At 47.0% G+C, this 17142-nt stretch overlaps 1 protein-coding gene across 1 annotated transcript; it reads left to right on the top strand.

Moving 5' to 3' along the window:
• Nucleotides 1–9895: 9895 nt before the first annotated feature.
• Nucleotides 9896–11775, top strand: LOC127335246 (protein THYLAKOID ASSEMBLY 8, chloroplastic). The gene is made up of 2 exons (XM_051361859.2): nucleotides 9896–10299; nucleotides 11044–11775. The coding sequence occupies exons 1-2, from the start codon at nucleotides 9979–9981 to the stop codon at nucleotides 11434–11436; spliced, it is 714 nt and encodes a 237-aa protein (XP_051217819.1). The 5' UTR covers nucleotides 9896–9978; the 3' UTR covers nucleotides 11437–11775.
• Nucleotides 11776–17142: the final 5367 nt, after the last annotated feature.

Below are 17142 nucleotides of genomic sequence, written 5' to 3'. Positions count from 1 at the left end.
ACCTAGGGTTTGCTTGTGAAAAGGTTATATATTGCCCCTCTCCCTGCCTCTTTGGTCGACAACAATGCATGTCCAAAGTACTTCTCCCCTGGTCTGTGTGTGTTGGAGAGCATGCAGCTATCCCTGTGAGCTGCATGTGTGCTCTCAGGTTGGAACTTGGGCTTTTGGCCTTGTTCCCTCGGCAGACTTTGATATTATCTCCAAATTTGATCTTTATTTTCACTAACCTGCCAAGTGTCTTTGCCACTTGGCCTAATTTTTCATTTCTTTGTGTTGTGTTTCTTTACAGGGATGAATTGGATGATCAAGATGATCTCCAACATGTGTTGATCAATAAATCCTTGAAGATTTACTTGCTTAGTTTAGCATTCTGTAATAATTTGTAATTCTTTTATTTTCCTTTTCATTTATTCATTTTTAATGTGTTTTAATTCTTATAATTCAATTGGATAATGTAATGACAATGTATCATGTGTATTAATCAATAAAGCTCATGTTTTCTCTAATGAGCTTTGAATATATGTTCTATTATTTTATATTCTTGATTTATCCAATTGTTTAATGAATTATCCATTATTGAATTATAATATACTTAATTGATGTTTGAATTTGAAATTCAAACATAAGTTGTTTGAATTCAATCATGCAACTTAAGTTGAAAGGTGGATTGTTCCCCTCTCTTCTCGAAAACCGTAACTTGAGTTTAGATAGGTCCAAGTTTATCGCACTCTCGAAACCCTAACCCTATCTGGTGTCGAGAGAGAAACTTGTCCCCCCTAAGATGTAATTTTTCAATAAAGCGCGAAATTTCCCCAGATTTTATGATGCAATGCACATCCCTTTCTAAATTCTACCCCTCGATCGTCTCTATCCTGGGATATTACAAGCAGCCCACGCCGGTGGTGAGGTGGAGGTGGAGCAGCCCACGCCGCTGGTGGAGATAGAGGTGGAGCTGCCCACGGATTATACGGCGGAGGTGGAGGTGGAGTCGGAGCCAGCGGTTGCGGGCCGAGTTCTGGAGCGCCCTACGTAGGACCTCTTCCTCCATGAGGCCCGGCGGCATGATGCTGTTGGTGTACTAGGGCAGCGGAGGCTGCACCAGTCAGTCCACCTCCGAGACGAGGACGTCGAGCCTCTCGATCTCTTCGTCGGTCATCGTCGTCGGGAAGTTGAACTTTCGGCCCTCCGCCATGGCCGCCTGCCATTTGTGGAAAATGCAGGCGCCGAAGTCGTCGCTATCGTTTGGCCTTCTTGTTGTTGTAGGCCAGCCCGTCCTAGTCCTCGTCGGCGTCGTCGTCCGGTGGAGGCGCCGGTGGCTGTCGTGTTCAACGATGAGGCGGCGGTGGCCGGTCAAACGGGAAGTCCCAGTCGTCGAGGAAGCCCGCCTGCCTCCTCGGGTCGTCCTCTGTCTAGTGCCAGCTGTGCCAGGTATTAGAGTCGACGGTGAAGGCGGATCGGCGCAAAGGTCCGGTGGCAGGTACCGCCGCCTGCACCATATCTTGTCGCACGGCGTCCAGTTCTGGTGCATGAGCCGCGCCACCTCGATGAGCAGCAGCACCCTGTTCGGTGAAGGCGCGCGGGACACGATGCTATTGATGGCGGCGCAGAAGCTTAGGCGCCGCCCGCCATTGAGGGCGTTGATACGTCTCCGACGTATCGATAATTTCTTATGTTCCATGCCACATTATTGATGTTATCTACATGTTTTATGCACACTTTATGTCATATTCGTGCATTTTCTGGAACTAACCTATTAACAAGATGCCGAAGTGCCAGTTGCTGTTTTCTGCTGTTTTTGGTTTCAGAAATCCTAGTAACGAAATATTCTCGGAATTGGACGAAATCAACGCCCAGGGTCCTATTTTGCCACGAAGCTTCCAGAAGTCCGAAGAGGAGGCGAAGTGGAGCCACGAGGGGCCACACCCTAGGGCGGCGCGGCCCCCTTGGCCGCGGCCACTGTGGTGTGGGGCCCTCGTGCCGCCTCTGACCTGCCCTTCCGCCTACTTAAAGCCTCCGTTGCGAAACCCCGGTCACCGAGAGCCACGATACGGAAAACCTTCCGGACGCCGCCGCCGCCGATCCCATCTCGGGGGATCCAGGAGATCGCCTCCGGCACCCTGCCGGAGAGGGGAATCATCTCCCGGAGGACTCTACGCCGCCATGGTCGCCTCCGGAGTGATGTGTGAGTAGTCTACCCCTGGACTATGGGTCCATAGCAGTAGCTAGATGGTTGTCTTCTCCCCATTGTGCTTCATTGTCGGATCTTGTGAGCTGCCTAACATGATCAAGATCATCTATCTGTAATTCTATATGTTGCGTTTGTTGGGATCCGATGAATAGAGAATACTTGTTATGTTGATTATCAAAGTTATGTCTATGTGTTGTTTATGATCTTGCATGCTCTCCGTTATTAGTAGATGCTCTGGCCAAGTTGATGCTAGTAACTCCAAGAGGGAGTATTTATGCTCGATAGTGGGTTCATGTCTCCGTGAATCTGGAGGGTGACAAGAACCTCTAAGGTTATGGATGTGCTGTTGCCACTAGGGATAAAACATTAGTGCTATGTTCAAGGATGTAGTCAACGATTACATTACGCGCAATACTTAATGCAATTGTCTGTTGTTAGCAACTTAATCTTGGAGGGTTCGGATGATAACTTTGAAGGTGGACTTTTAGGCATAGATGCATGCTTTGGATGGCGGTCTATGTACTTTGTCGTAATGCCCAATTAAATCTCACTATACTCATCATAATATGTATGTGCATGGTCATGCCCTCTTTATTTGTCAATTGCCCAAGCTGTAATTTGTTCACCCAACATCTTGTTTATCTTATGGGAGAGACACCTCTAGTGAGCTGTGGACCCCGGTCCAATTCTCTATCTTGAAATACAATCTCTGCAATATTGTTCTACTGTTTTCTGCAAACAATCATCTTCCACACAATACGGTTAATCCTTTGTTACAGCAAGCCGGTGAGATTGACAACCTCACTGTTTCGTTGGGGCAAAGTACTTTGGTTGTGTTGTGCAGGTTCCACGTTGGCGCCGGAATCCCTGGTGTTGCGCCGCACTACATCCCGCCGTCATCAACCTTCAACGTGCTTCTTGGCTCCTCCTGGTTCGATAAACCTTGGTTTCTTTCTGAGGGAAAACTTGCTGCTGTGTGCGCATCATACCTTCCTCTTGGGGTTCCCAACGAACGTGTGAGTTACACGCCATCAAGCTCTTTTAAGGCGCCGTTGCGGGAGATCAAGACACGCTGCAAGGGGAGTCTCCACATCCCAATCTCTTTACTTTGTTTTTGTCTTGCTTAGTTTTATTTACTACTTTGTTTGCTGCACTAAATCAAAATACAAAAAAATTAGTTGCTAGTTTTACTTTATTTGCTATCTTGTTTGCTATATCAAAAATACAAAAAAATTAGTTACTTGCATTTACCTTACTTGATTCATCATGTTTCCTTTTAATTTTACCACGAAAGACATACCGGTAGGACGTGGGTCTATAATTGGGAGAAATAATATAGAAGAATTCTTCAACCATGTTAGTACCGTTGACGATTTTGAGGATAGACACTTGGTAGACCTTGCCCCTACCTATGAAATTGCTGCTGCTGCTTTAGTTCGCATGTTGGAAACTAAATTTGTTAATCTCAATCCTATAATCCAACACATGTTTCTCACACTTGGTGATATGGAAGAAGGGGAAAAGAAAGATTTTGTTTTAGAAACCCTTCTTAGATAATTTGGTGGTATAGCGAGAGAGGCTAGAAAGGTCTTTGCTAAATTTAATATGCTTGGTTCTTACACCAATTTTGTTAGTCTCCTTGAAAAGATGGATATGAATAGAATAAAGTACACTAATAATATTAATAATGAAAAGGGAGATGCTAAAACTTATGTATCTAATATACTATGCCTGGTTGAGAAAACTCCGCACCCCGCTGAGAATGCACCACCCTTTGATAATACTTGATACACACTTTCTGCGCCTAGCTGAAAGGCGTTAAAGAAAAGCGCTTATGGGAGACAACCCATGTTTTTACCTACAGTATTTTGTTTTTATTTTGTGTCTTGGAAGTTGTTTACTACTGTAGTAACCTCTCCTTATCTTAGCTTAGTGTTTTATTGTGCCAAGTAAAGTCGTTGATAGAAAAGTTCATACTAGATTTGGATTACTGCGCAGAAACAGATTTCTTTGCTGTCACGAATCTGGGCTTTTTTCCCTGTAGGTAACTCAGAAAATTATGCCAATTTACGTGAGTGATCCTCAGATATGTACGCAACGTTCATTCAATTTGAGCATTTTCATTTGAGCAAGTCTGGTGCCTCAATAAAATTCGTCAATACGAACTGTTCTGTTTTGACAGATTCTGCCTTTTATTTCGCATTGCCTCTTTTGCTATGTTGGATGAATTTCTTTGATCCATTAATGTCCAGTAGCTTTATGCAATGTCCAGAAGTGTTAAGAATGATTGTGTCACCTCTGAATATGTTAATTTTTATTGTCGCTAACCCTCTAATGAGTTGTTCTAAGTTTGGTGTGGAGGAAGTTTTCAAGGATCAAGAGAGGAGTATGATGCAACATGATCAAGGAGAGTGAAAGCTCTAAGCTTGGGGATGCCCCGGTGGTTTACCCCTGCATATATCAAGAAGACTCAAGCGTCTAAGCTTGGGGATGCCCAAGGCATTCCCTTCTTCATCGACAACATTATCAGGTTCCTCCCCTGAAACTATATTTTTATTCCATCACATCTTATGTGCTTTTCTTGGAGCGTCGGTTTGTTTTTTTTTTTTTGTTTGAATAAAATGGATCCTAGCATTCACTTTATGGGAGAGAGACACGCTCCGCTGTAGCATATGGACAAGTATGTCCTTAGTTTCTACTCATAGTATTCATGGCGAAGTTTCTTCTTCGTTAAATTGTTATATGGTTGGAATTGGAAAATGATACATGTAGTAATTGCTATTAATGTCTTGGGTAATGTGATACTTGGCAATTGTTGTGCTCATGATTAAGCTCTTGCATCATATGCTTTGCACCCATTAATGAAGAAATACATAGAGCATGCTAAAATTTGGTTTGCATATTTGGTTTCACTAAGGTCTAGATAATTTCTAGTATTGAGTTTGAACAACAAGGAAGACGGTGTAGAGTCTTATAATGTTTTCAATATGTCTTTTATGTGAGTTTTGCTGCACCGGTTCATCCTTGTGTTTGTTTCAAATAAGCCTTGCTAGCCTAAACCTTGTATCGAGAGGGAATACTTCTCATGCATCCAAAATACTTGAGCCAACCACTATGCCATTTGTGTCCACCATACCTACCTACTACATGGTATTTCCCGCCATTCCAAAGTAAATTGCTTGAGTGCTATCTTTAAAATTCCATCACTCACCTTTGCAATATATAGCTCATGGGACAAATAGCTTAAAAACTATTGTGGTATTGAATATGTAATTATGCACTTTATCTCTTATTAAGTTGCTTGTTGTGCGATAACCATGTTTACTGGGGATGCCATCAACTACTCTTTGTTGAATTTCATGTGAGTTGCTATGCATGTTCGTCTTGTCTGAAGTAAGAGCGATCTACCACCTTATGGTTAAGCATGCATATTGTTAGAGAAGAACATTGGGCCGCTAACTAAAGCCATGATCCATGGTGGAAGTTTCAGTTTTGGACAAATATCCTCAATCTCATATGAGAAGAATTATTAATTGTTGTTACATGCTTATGCATAAAAGAGGAGTCCATTATCTGTTGTCTATGTTGTCCCGGTATGGATGTCTAAGTTGAGAATAATCAATAGCGAGAAATCCAATGCGAGCTTTCTCCTTAGACCTTTGTACAGGCGGCATAGAGGTACCCCTTTGTGACACTTGGTTAAAACATGTGCATTGTGATGATCCGGTAGTCCAAGCTAATTAGGACAAGGTGCGGGCACTATTAGTATACTATGCATGAGGCTTGCAACTTGTAAGATATAATTTACATGATACATATGCTTTATTACTACCGTTGACAAAATTGTTTCATGTTTTCAAAATCAAAGCTCTAGCACAAATATAGCAATCGATGCTTTTCCTCTATGGAGGACAATTCTTTTACTTTCAATGTTGAGTCAGTTCACCTATTTCTCTCCACCTCAAGAAGCAAACACTTGTGTGAACTGTGCATTGATTCCTACATACTTGCTTATTGCACTTATTATATTACTCTATGTTGACAATATCCATGAGATATACATGTTACAAGTTGAAAGCAACCGCTGGAACTTAATCTTCCTTTGTGTTGCTTCAATGCTTTTACTTTGAATTATTGCTTTATGAGTTAACTCTTATGCAAGACTTATTGATGCTTGTCTTGAAGTGCTATTCATGAAAAGTCTTTGCTTTATGATTCACTTGTTTACTCATGTCATATACATTGTTTTGATCGCTGCATTCACTACATATGCTTTACAAATAGTATGATCAAGGTTATGATGGTATGTCACTCGAAATTATACGTGTTATCGTTTTACCTGCTGGGACGACGAGCGAACTAAGCTTGGGGATGCTGATACGTCTCGACGTATCGATAATTTCTTATGTTCCATGCCACATTATTGATGTTATCTACATGTTTTATGCACACTTTATGTCATATTCGTGCATTTTACGGAACTAACCTATTAACAAGATGCCGAAGTGCCGATTCTTTGTTTTCTGCTTGTTTTTGGTTTGAGAAATCCTAGTAACGAAATATTCTCGGAATTGGACGAAATCAACGCCCGGGGTCCTATTTTGCCACGAAGCTTCGGAAGTCCGAAGAGGAGACGAAGTGGAGCCACGAGGGGCCACACCCTAGGGCGGCGCGGGCCCCCCTTGGCCGCGCGGCCACGTGGTGTGGGGCCCTCGTGCCGCCTCTGACCTGCCCTTCCGCCTACTTAAAGCCTCCGTTGCGAAACCCCCAGTACCGAGAGCCACGATACGGAAAACCTTCCAGAGACGCCGCCGCCGCCGATCCCATCTTGGGGGATCCAGGAGATCGCCTCCGGCACCCTGCCGGAGAGGGGAATCATCTCCCGGAGGACTCTACGCCGCCATGGTCACCTCCGGAGTGATGTGTGAGTAGTCTACCCCTGGACTATGGGTCCATAGCAGTAGCTAGATGGTTGTCTTCTCCCCATTGTGCTTCATTGTCGAATCTTGTGAGCTGCCTAACATGATCAAGATCATCTATCTGTAATTCTATATGTTGCGTTTGTTGGGATCCGATGAATAGAGAATACTTGTTATGTTGATTATCAAAGTTATGTCTATGTGTTGTTTATGATCTTGCATGCTCTCCGTTATTAGTAGATGCTCTGGCCAAGTTGATGCTAGTAACTCCAAGAGGGATTATTTATGCTCGATAGTGGGTTCATGTCTCCGTGAATCTGGAGGGGTGACAAGAACCTCTAAGGTTATGGATGTGCTGTTGCCACTAGGGATAAAACATTAGTGCTATGTTCAAGGATGTAGTCACTGATTACATTACGCGTAATACTTAATGCAATTGTGCATTGTTAGCAACTTAATCTTGGAGGGGTTCGGATGATAACTTTGAAGGTGGACTTTTTAGGCATAGATGCATCTTTGGATGGCGGTCTATGTACTTTGTCGTAATGCCCAATTAAATCTCACTATACTCATCATAATATGTATGTGCATGGTCATGCCCTCTTTATTTGTCAATTGCCCAACTGTAATTTGTTCACCCAACATGCTGTTTATCTTATGGGAGAGACACCTCTAGTGAACTGTGGACCCCGGTCCAATTCTCTATACTGAAATACAATCTCTGCAATCTTGTTCTCTTTGTTTTTACGCAAACAATCATCTTTCACACAATACGGTTAATCCTTTGTTGTGACAAGCCGGTGAGATTGACAACCTCCTTTGTTTCGTTGGGGCAAAGTACTTTGGTTGTGTTGTGCGAGGTTCACGTTGGCGCGGAATCCACAGTGTTGCGCCGCACTACATCCCGCCGCCATCAACCTTCAACGTGCTTCTTGGCTCCTCCTGGTTCGATAAACCTTGGTTTCTTTCTGAGGGAAAACTTGCTGCTGTGCGCATCATACCTTCCTCTTGGGGTTCCCAACGAACGTGTGAGTTACACGCCATCAGGCGTGCAAAAGAGGCATCCGCGGTATTGATGGTGAAGGCTGCAGTGCAGACGCGGAAGCGATGACCACCGAAGCGTTGTCCGCGAAAGCGGTGGCCGCGGAAGTGATGTGCTCGATACAACCCTATAGCTCGCTACCAGGCGGACCCGGTGGAAAAGTGAGCAGTCACTTGGCGCGTCCGCGCAGCGTCTTCAGCGTCCGCCGACGGAAATAATATGCGCCACGTTTGCGTCTCCTCGCGGACGGCCGATCACTATGCGTCGGGCCGCTGGACCTGATTTTCCTGTCACATTTTAGGCCCGTACGAACGCAAACGGTCGCTGAGTATCTGTTTGCATCGTCTCGCTGGAGATTCCTAAATCCACAGACATAGGTAGGCGTGACAGGATAAACTTATGATGGCCTTTCATGTTTCAAAACTAATCATATAATCACATTCTTGTTGTCGATCGATCGGCTCTTACGATGCCGGCTTTTACGCTGCTTCGGGTGAATAATGCTGACGGCTCTGCTAAGAGCAAGTACAATAAGTCCTACTCAGCTGGCTATAAGGATTAAAATAGTATATTATTGCTTAGTTGGAGGAGAGAGAGGAGGAGAGAGAAAAAGAGTAGGCTCTTATGCAAGAGTCACCTCTAGCACGTGCTCCTAGACACTTTGTGAGAGTGAAAGATGGGTCATACATTGATAAAGTATTACATTTTTGTATTGTATATGTTATCTCTAAGTTGGCTATAGATGACATGATACTTGGCTTATAGCCAGCAGCTGGCTACACTATTAGAATTGCTCTAACGCGCGCATACTCTGCTGACTGGTCGGTATCTGGTGCGGCGATTGACCACCGGCCGGCCGATCAGTCACCTGCCCACCGATCGGCCGAATCGGCCACCTGCAATCGGCTGCCAGTGCGCTCATCGCCGATCTGGCGGACCGAAGTCACACTTTTGCAGATTTTTTAAAATGCATGACATTTTTGCATTTTATAAAATAATTCGTATTATTTAAAAAAAAGTTGCCCATGTTTGCTACTGCTATGTATCACTATAAAAGGCAAAGCTTTTGTCTAGATTAAAAAAGGGTGTGTCTAAGTCTCAGAGACATAGCTTATGTCTCAGTCGAATAACATGATGCGGGTCTAAGCAAATTATAAACAGTAGCAAACACAAGTCTTCAAGTAGAAATAAAATCTAATGATGAAGCACGTGACTAAGACGTAAGCTACGTCTCAGCTAGCTGAAACTTAGCAATTCCATTAAAGAAAACAATTTGGAATGTTAGCAAATCGCATAGTAAAAAAAAACAAATCAGCCCCCTACACACGTCAGGGCATGTACAATGGTAGAGAAGTCATGCCTTCCTTTACCCCGCCACATCAGTTAGAGAAAGCATTAGATATAAATCATACAATGCATTATCTCTTACAGCAATCTCTAGCAATTAATACGAATAATTAAATTAAAAAATTTGTTGCTAAAGGAAGACATATGTGGAGAAAATAGTCTTCTCTTATTTTTTAAGAGATGATCCCTTAGCTAAGGGAAGACAACCTTCTATTTTTATTCTCTCTCGTCTAACTAAGCAAAATCTGACGTGATATCTTTAAGAGAAGGCTTACATGACCACATAGTAAAAAAAATAAACTAGAGACGGAACTTAGTGAAAACCGGAATGTTAGCACTGCTAATCTGAATTTTAGTTTTCGGTACGAGCAAATGTTTTTTGACCCAATTTTCGGTAAGAAATGGAACAAGTTCAGTAATTTATTTTTCCTCCCTGATGCGGACCTCATCCAGAACGACAGTCCCTCCGCCGCCGCTCGGCGATGCTCTCCTCATCGATCGCCTTCCCACCACTCCGCCTAACCCCTCCCTCCGCAGCTGCTCCTCGCTGGAGGTCAGCTGCCGCCGCCGTCACCATCACGATGCGGGACCGGAGCAAGAACAGGAAGCCAACACAGCGAGGGCGCTACCTCAGCAGCGAGGCCATCCAGGTCGTCCAGTCCCTCAAGCGCGCCACCCTCTGTGGCGCCCCCGCGGCCGGCGCCGTCGCGAAGGACCCCAAGCTCCAGCGGCTCCTGAAGGCCGACATGGTGGCCGTCTTCCGTGAGCTCGCGGCGCAGGGCGAGGCCCTGCTGGCACTCAAGGTACATCCTGATTTAGTTTTTTGTGAGATCAGAGTGGATTGAGCCGATTTTGGTTGTACTTTGTGTGAACCGATTGTCTGGCGTGTCCAAAGGAGACAACCAACTCTGAGCACAAAAAAGATTATCAGCTCAGCTAAATGTTCTCATGTACCTGTTTGTGGGTCTTCCTGAACAGTTTTTATGTCCAATATCTAGCCTGATCCACCAGATTATCACTAGAGAAAAGTTAGGGTACTCATGAATTGTATGTTCAGAACACCTGCTACCTTTGGAAATTGTGTATAATCTGCTCACTTATAAGTCAAAGCTCTCCAAATTGTTCCTGCTTTGTTCCAAACCAATGTTATTTCATCATATGGCTGCCATGGCCTGTGGGTGTGCCATGGATGACATTTCTTAAGCATGCCAGAAGATGTAAATCTGCAAAGTGATGAATGTGAAGAATCTTCAATAGCAAGTTTGCTTTAATCTAGGTCAATAATGATGCATGTGTAGAATCTGCATGACTAATGATAATCCACTGGCAGTACACGGGGTTGGTTATATCTAGTCTCTTGTTTCTCTTTAACCCTTATATGTTTTCTAATTGCCTTTTTGGCAATTTACTTTGTATTGGTTATAGTTCCTACTGTATTCTTCTTCTTTGCCCTTAGATAATAGAGACGATGCTGGCAAGCAGGCACTTCTTGACTGGAACTGAGAAATGCATACTAAGATGCCTCTTGATTTTGTCTTCTTTGATAGGTCTTTGAGGAGATTCGAAAGGAGCACTGGTACAAGCCCAGGCTGTTCTGGTATGTTGATCTTATCACAGTGCTTGCTAGCAAAGGTCTGAGGTCCGAGGTTGGCCAAGCATGTTCGTATCTGAAGAGGGAACAATTAGAACCTGACACGGATGGTTTCAATCTGCTCCTGAAGACACTCCTAGATGCTGAGTTCACACAGTTAACAATGGACTGCTTCCGGCTTATGAAACTATGGGACAGTGAACCTGACAGGACAACATACGTAACATTGGTGAAAGGTCTTGAATCCCTAGGGGAAACGGATCTATCTGCTCAGATGAGGTTGGAAGCGGAAAGTGATTACGGAGACCTCTGGGACTTCTTTGATGAAGAGGAGGCGATTGACGCTTGAGCAGCCAGTTGTTAACAGGATGGGTTGTATGGCCATTCTGGACGGGAATCGTTTAAGGACATTATATGCAGTGTTAGAAATAGAACAAACAGATGTAAGTCCATATCTTGGACACAGCAGAATTTGTTGTGCAAAAAGTAGCGACTAGTTAATGCCAATATCTGCCTGAGATTCATAAATACTGAAGAAGGACTATCCACAGCTGTATCGGTACATGTTTTCATCTAGGATTATAACTTACTAGTTTTTTTTTTTTCCTTTCAGTAGTTCTCTGTGTATAATCAATGAATGTACAGTCACACTAATGTGTACAGTCAAATTATTGATAATTTTTCATGATTTCGTATCGTACTCAAGAAAATGTAGGCAGCATTTGCCTCATAGAAATATAAGATGTATCAGTGCAAACTTCATTATAGGTCAGAAGGGTAAATTACAACTGCGGAAATATTAAGCTTACATTCAGGGTATTATCTGGAAAACATAAACAGTTTCACCTGTTCTTGCCATCACGAGATATCCTGAAAGAAGGCCATTGTAAGGTATTTTCTTGAACTAGATACTCATTGACTCAGATGTGAAGAAGCTTGGGCTATTTGCTTTTACTGATAACTACTAATCATTTTTTGTAGTGCAAATGCAGTTGATAACTTGCTGCGAGATTTCTGACATTGGTAAGCTTTAGAGTGCAATGGCTCGTACACATTCTGCAAACGGAAATGCCTCCAGAGCCAAAACATTACTGAAGAAATGCAAGCTTAATTCCGTGCGTGTATCATTTAGTCCTTGCAGTTGTGGTGACTTCGGAGTTCGGACGATCGAACAAGACCTGCTACGGCGATCAGGTAGGGGGCCACGGTGGCGGTGGCAGTGGCGGATGGGCCACCGTCAATGGAGCCGCCGGATCCCTTGTTCGCACTATGGCGGATGGGTCACCGGCAACTGAGCAGCCTGCCGCCTCGCTGTGCAAGGAAGGTAGCGGCGGTGGCGGCGGCGGCGGGACCATCGGCTTAGTGAAGACCTTGAAGACCACGAGGTCCGTGTTGGTACCTGGGCGTTTCTTGGCTTTGCGGACGGAGGGTGAGGCCTTGTTCATCCGGTACTCTTTCATCAGCCACTGTGTCTGCCGCCACGCCACCATGCCGTCGCCGTCCACCCGCGCCGCGTGGAACGCGAACCTGCGATGGAAAGCGACGACCTCCCCGTTTATCATGGGGTACTTCTTCTCGCCGCCGTAGCGCATCCAGCACCCGCCTTGCGCCAGCCGCATACTGGTGGTGTGCTTCGCCGCGAAGAAGTAGCCCCACACCTCGCCGTTCTGCTTCCTGTGGCTGGGCGGGAAGGGCAGCGCGTCCGGGCTCACGGCGAAGACGTCCACGCCCTCCGCGACCAAGCCGGGGGTGACGCATGCCGGGAGCTTGCTGAGGACCGCCTTGGGGCCGAGGCACTCTGCGATGATCTGAAGGCCGCTGGGAACCTTGAATTTCCTGCGCTCCACGGCGGGCGGTGTCGGAAGCACCGCGAGTTCCATGTTCGCGTTAGGGTTGTCGGGCTGCGCGCGGCTCGAGTTGGCCCCGTCCTGGCTGGAGCGCGCGGGAGGCGGCGTAGAGACCACTGTGGTGGCGATGGCCAGGGGCGTCGGCGGAGGGACCACCGGCGTGGCGATAGCCTCGGGTTGCGGCAGGACGGCCACTGGCGTCGCGACGACCTTGGGCGCCGGCGGCGGATCCACCGGCTTCGCGATGGCCTGGACCGGCGGCGTCGGGGCCACCAACGTCGCAATGGCCTGAGCTGGCGGCGGAGGGGCCACCGGCTTCGCTACGACGATAGGTCGTGGCCGGGGTGGTCGGGCTGAGCGCGGCGGAAGGCTGCTTCCTCCTTGCTGGAGCGCCCCGCCGCCTTCAGAGCGGGCATACGGCGGAGGGACCACCTTCATCGGCTTCAGATTCGGCTTCATCTTGGACTTGCGCACCGCGAGCACACCGGCCTTGACGGGCACCTTTGCTGGTTGGGCTTGGATCGACGGAAGGCGGCATTCTACTCCCTGGACCACCACGTCGGAGAGGGCGGGCGGCGGCGCAGGAACCGCCGGCTTGGTGAAGACCTTGCGGATGACGAAGTCCATGTTGGCGTCGGGGCACTCGAGCTTCTTGACGCGGCAGACCATCGAGCCCTTGTGGAGCCGGTACTCCTTCATCATCCACCGCGTCGGCGCCCACATCACCGTGCCGTCGTCCTCCACCCGCGTCACGTGGAACGCGAACCTGCTCCGGTACGCGAACGTCTTGAAGTCCATCACGTACGGCTTGTCCTTGCCGTACCGCACCCAGCACCCGCCCGGCGCCGGCTGGATGCTGTCGGCGGCCTGCGCGCCGGCGAAGTAGCCCCACACCTCCCCGTGCTGACCCATGTGGCTGGGCTGGAAGGGGAGCGCGTTCGGGCTCGCGGCGAAGATGTCCACGCCCGCCGCGACGGTGCAGCCGCCGGGGAGGGCGCCGTTGGAGAGCTTGCCGCTGGCCGCGTTGCGGCCGAGGTACAGCGTGAGGAGCTGGCGGCCGGAGGTCTTGACTACCATTCCCGGCCGACGCCTCCTTTGCGATGGCGATCTGCGAACCCAGGGAGCGGAGGAGGGCAAAGTTTGTTGGGGGGAAGTTTCTGGATTTCAGGGAGAAGACGAGTCCGATTGTCGATTTTTGACAGGGGCTGGACTTTATATAATGGTACGAAACCGGATAGCATCATGGCAGCGATGATCTAGAATCCTAGTCCGATGCAAATTCGAGATTTCGAACTGAATAGCTTGCAAATTTGATCCATGTTCCAGACGGATTCGAGATCAAGGTGGGCTTTCAAATTTGGCAGAAGCCGTTAGAACGGTGATGATTCCGGCCTTCTGTACCAGCAATGGTTTTGATTCCTAACAGATGTGCAGTTGTGGACAGCATTTTTCATCGGAATTTTTTTATAAACCTTACCAACGGGATAAGGATCCCTCCCTTGCTAGCTATAGGTTGTTTGTTAGATTCCATCATGATTTTCCATCAGCTGACCTCAGTGCTCAGTTCTCTTAGGAATCGGTGGCCACGCTATGCTTCTCATAGTGAGAGTAACATAGCTAGTAACATCACACATCTCAAGATATTTTGGTGACATGGCATGCTAATAAATGAAGAAAGAGAGTGAGGTGTAGCTATGTTACCATAACATCCCACACCCCAATGCAAGATGAGTCTACAACATAATAAATGATACAATGCATGACACCACTTTTTTTCGATAAAGGGAATATATTAATATCAAGAAGATACCAATTACACCCAGCCTCTGCAACAACGCACCACCCTAATGGCACTACGGATGCACACAGCCAAAAAAAAAGAAAAGAAAACTAAGAAACAAAAGCCCCGCTACAGCATCTCGGGCCTAACAACACATATAAGTTACTATCCACTATGAAGGTAGTAACTTAGACTAGTAACATGACATATGTTACTAGTCTAAGTTACTCCCCACTATGACCAGCCTTAGGGCATGGCCAATGCTCCACGCTGGACCACTGCCTCAACCATCCATGTCGTCCTGTATATGCCAGATAGACCGAACCTGCTTCTTGCAAACCAAAGTGGTCTCCTGTAGGAGAGCTCGCCTCTCCCCTGACAAAAGCGACGAGGCAGCCGCTGAGGCGCCGCGGTGGGGGAAAGCAGTCGCCCGGCCGACGTAGGGATTCAGGACCACGCCGCACACCAAATCTCGCGCTCGCGCGCCACCAACATCCCGCTCTCGCGCCCCTCCTCCCGCCAAATCCCGGCCTCGCGCTCGCGCTGCTGCAAATCCCGCGCTCCAACCCAACCAAGGCATGAACAAAGAAGCTGCGAACGAGGGGGAGGCACGAGCGAGCGGACGCGAAAGACCTGCGAAGAAGGCCAAGCACGCTGGTCGTCCTCGACAAATCCGTCGATCTACTGTTCGTCCTCGACAAATCCATCGATTTGTTGCTCATCCTCGACAAATCCATCGATCTGCTGCTCTCCTGCAAGGTAAGAGTCTCTCCCGTGCGTTCGCCTGCCTCACCATCCTTGATTTACTTGAGTAGCTGCCTAGGCTTTCACCGTTTCTTTTAGAAATTGGAAAGATTCGGTTCGATCTGGTAAATTGACTGATGAAAGTGGCTTCCTCGATGCTGCAGTTGTGACCCGTTGTTGTTGCCTATTCGACGGTACCTCGGAGGAGGGATCCTCACGAGGACGGGAAGAAGTAAGGGTCATCGGGCGGAGAGTCCTCGGGACAGTGGTATGCGATTTACCCAGCTTCGGAACACCTACACGATGGCAGGTGTTGTCCACAACTGGCGCGTGGTTGACGTGGGAGGTAGAAATCTCTGTGGTGTAGCTTTTCGTTCCCCGGCAACGGCGCCAGAAAATAGCTTGATGTCTACGCACACTTCTATTCCTGTAGACAGTGTTGGGCCTCCAAGAGCAGAGGTTTGTAGAACAGCAGCAAGTTTCCCTTAAGTGAATCACCCTAGGTTTATCGAACTCAGGGAGGAAGAGGTCAAAGATATCCCTCTCAAGCAACCCTGCAATCACGATACAAGAAGTCTCTTGTGTCCCCAACACACCTAATACACTTGTCAGATGTATAGGTGCACTAGTTCGGCGAAGAGATAGTGAAATACAAGTAATATGGATGAATATGAGTGGTAATAGTAATCTGAATAAAATATGACAGCGAGTAAACATGCAGTGGAACAGTAAATAAACGGAGATTCGATGTTTGGAAACAAGGCCTAGGGATCCTACTTTCACTAGTGGACACTCTCAACATTGATCACATAATAAAACCACTCTACACTCTCTTGTTGGATGACAAACACGATTAATTGTGTAGGGCTACAAGAGCACCTCAATGCCGGAGTTAACAAGCTCCACAACATTCGATGTTCATATTTAAGTAACCTTAGAGTGCATGATAGACCAACACAATTATACCGAGTACTAACATAGCATGCACACCGTCACCGACAGACTATGAAAGGAGGAATAGATCACATCAATACTATCATAGTAATAGTTAACTTCATAATCTACAAGAGATCACAATCATAGCTTATACCAAGTACTACATGATGCACACACTGTCAACATTACATCATGGAGGAGGAATAGACTACTTTAATAACATCACTAGAGTAGCACATAGATGATATTCAACTAGATCACAAAGAGAGAGATGAACCACATAGCTACGGTAGAGCCCTCAGCCTCGGGGGAGAACTACTCCCTCCTCATCATGGGAGACAGCTGCGGTGATGAAGATGGCGGTGGTGTCGATGGAGATGCCTTCCGGGGGCACTTCCCCGTCCCGGCGGCGTGCCGGAACAGAGACTTCTGTCCCCCGAATCTTGGCTTCGCGATGGCGGCGGCTCTGTAACTTTTCTCGTACCGTGGCTTATTCTTTTAGGGTTTTCGCGACGGAGACCTTAAGTAGACGGAAGGGCAGCCTCGGAGGGGCCCTGGTGGGGCCACACCATAGGGGGGCGCGCCCCACCCCTTGGCCACGCCGCCCTGGCGTGTGGGGCCCCCTGGCTCTCCTCTGGCCCCTCTTCGGTGCTCTGGAAGCTTCCGGGGAAAATAAGGTACTGGGCGTTGATTTCGTCCAATTCCGAGAATACTTCCTGTGTAAGATTTCTGAAACCAAAAACAGCAG

The sequence above is a fragment of the Lolium perenne genome, chromosome 2 (genome assembly GCF_019359855.2).
Source record: "Lolium perenne isolate Kyuss_39 chromosome 2, Kyuss_2.0, whole genome shotgun sequence".
Lineage (NCBI taxonomy): Eukaryota > Viridiplantae > Streptophyta > Magnoliopsida > Poales > Poaceae > Lolium > Lolium perenne.
The sequence above is the reverse complement of the archived record's forward strand: the minus strand, read 5'-3'. Positions and strand labels throughout refer to the sequence as shown.

Excerpts from the sequence above, each read along its gene's own strand:
- LOC127335246 (XM_051361859.2), top strand. The coding sequence starts at position 9,979 with ATGCTCTCCTCATCGATCGCCTTCCCACCACTCCGCCTAACCCCTCCC. Across the intron at positions 10,300-11,043 it reads AGGCCCTGCTGGCACTCAAG|GTCTTTGAGGAGATTCGAAA; the intron begins GTACATCCTGAT and ends CTTCTTTGATAG.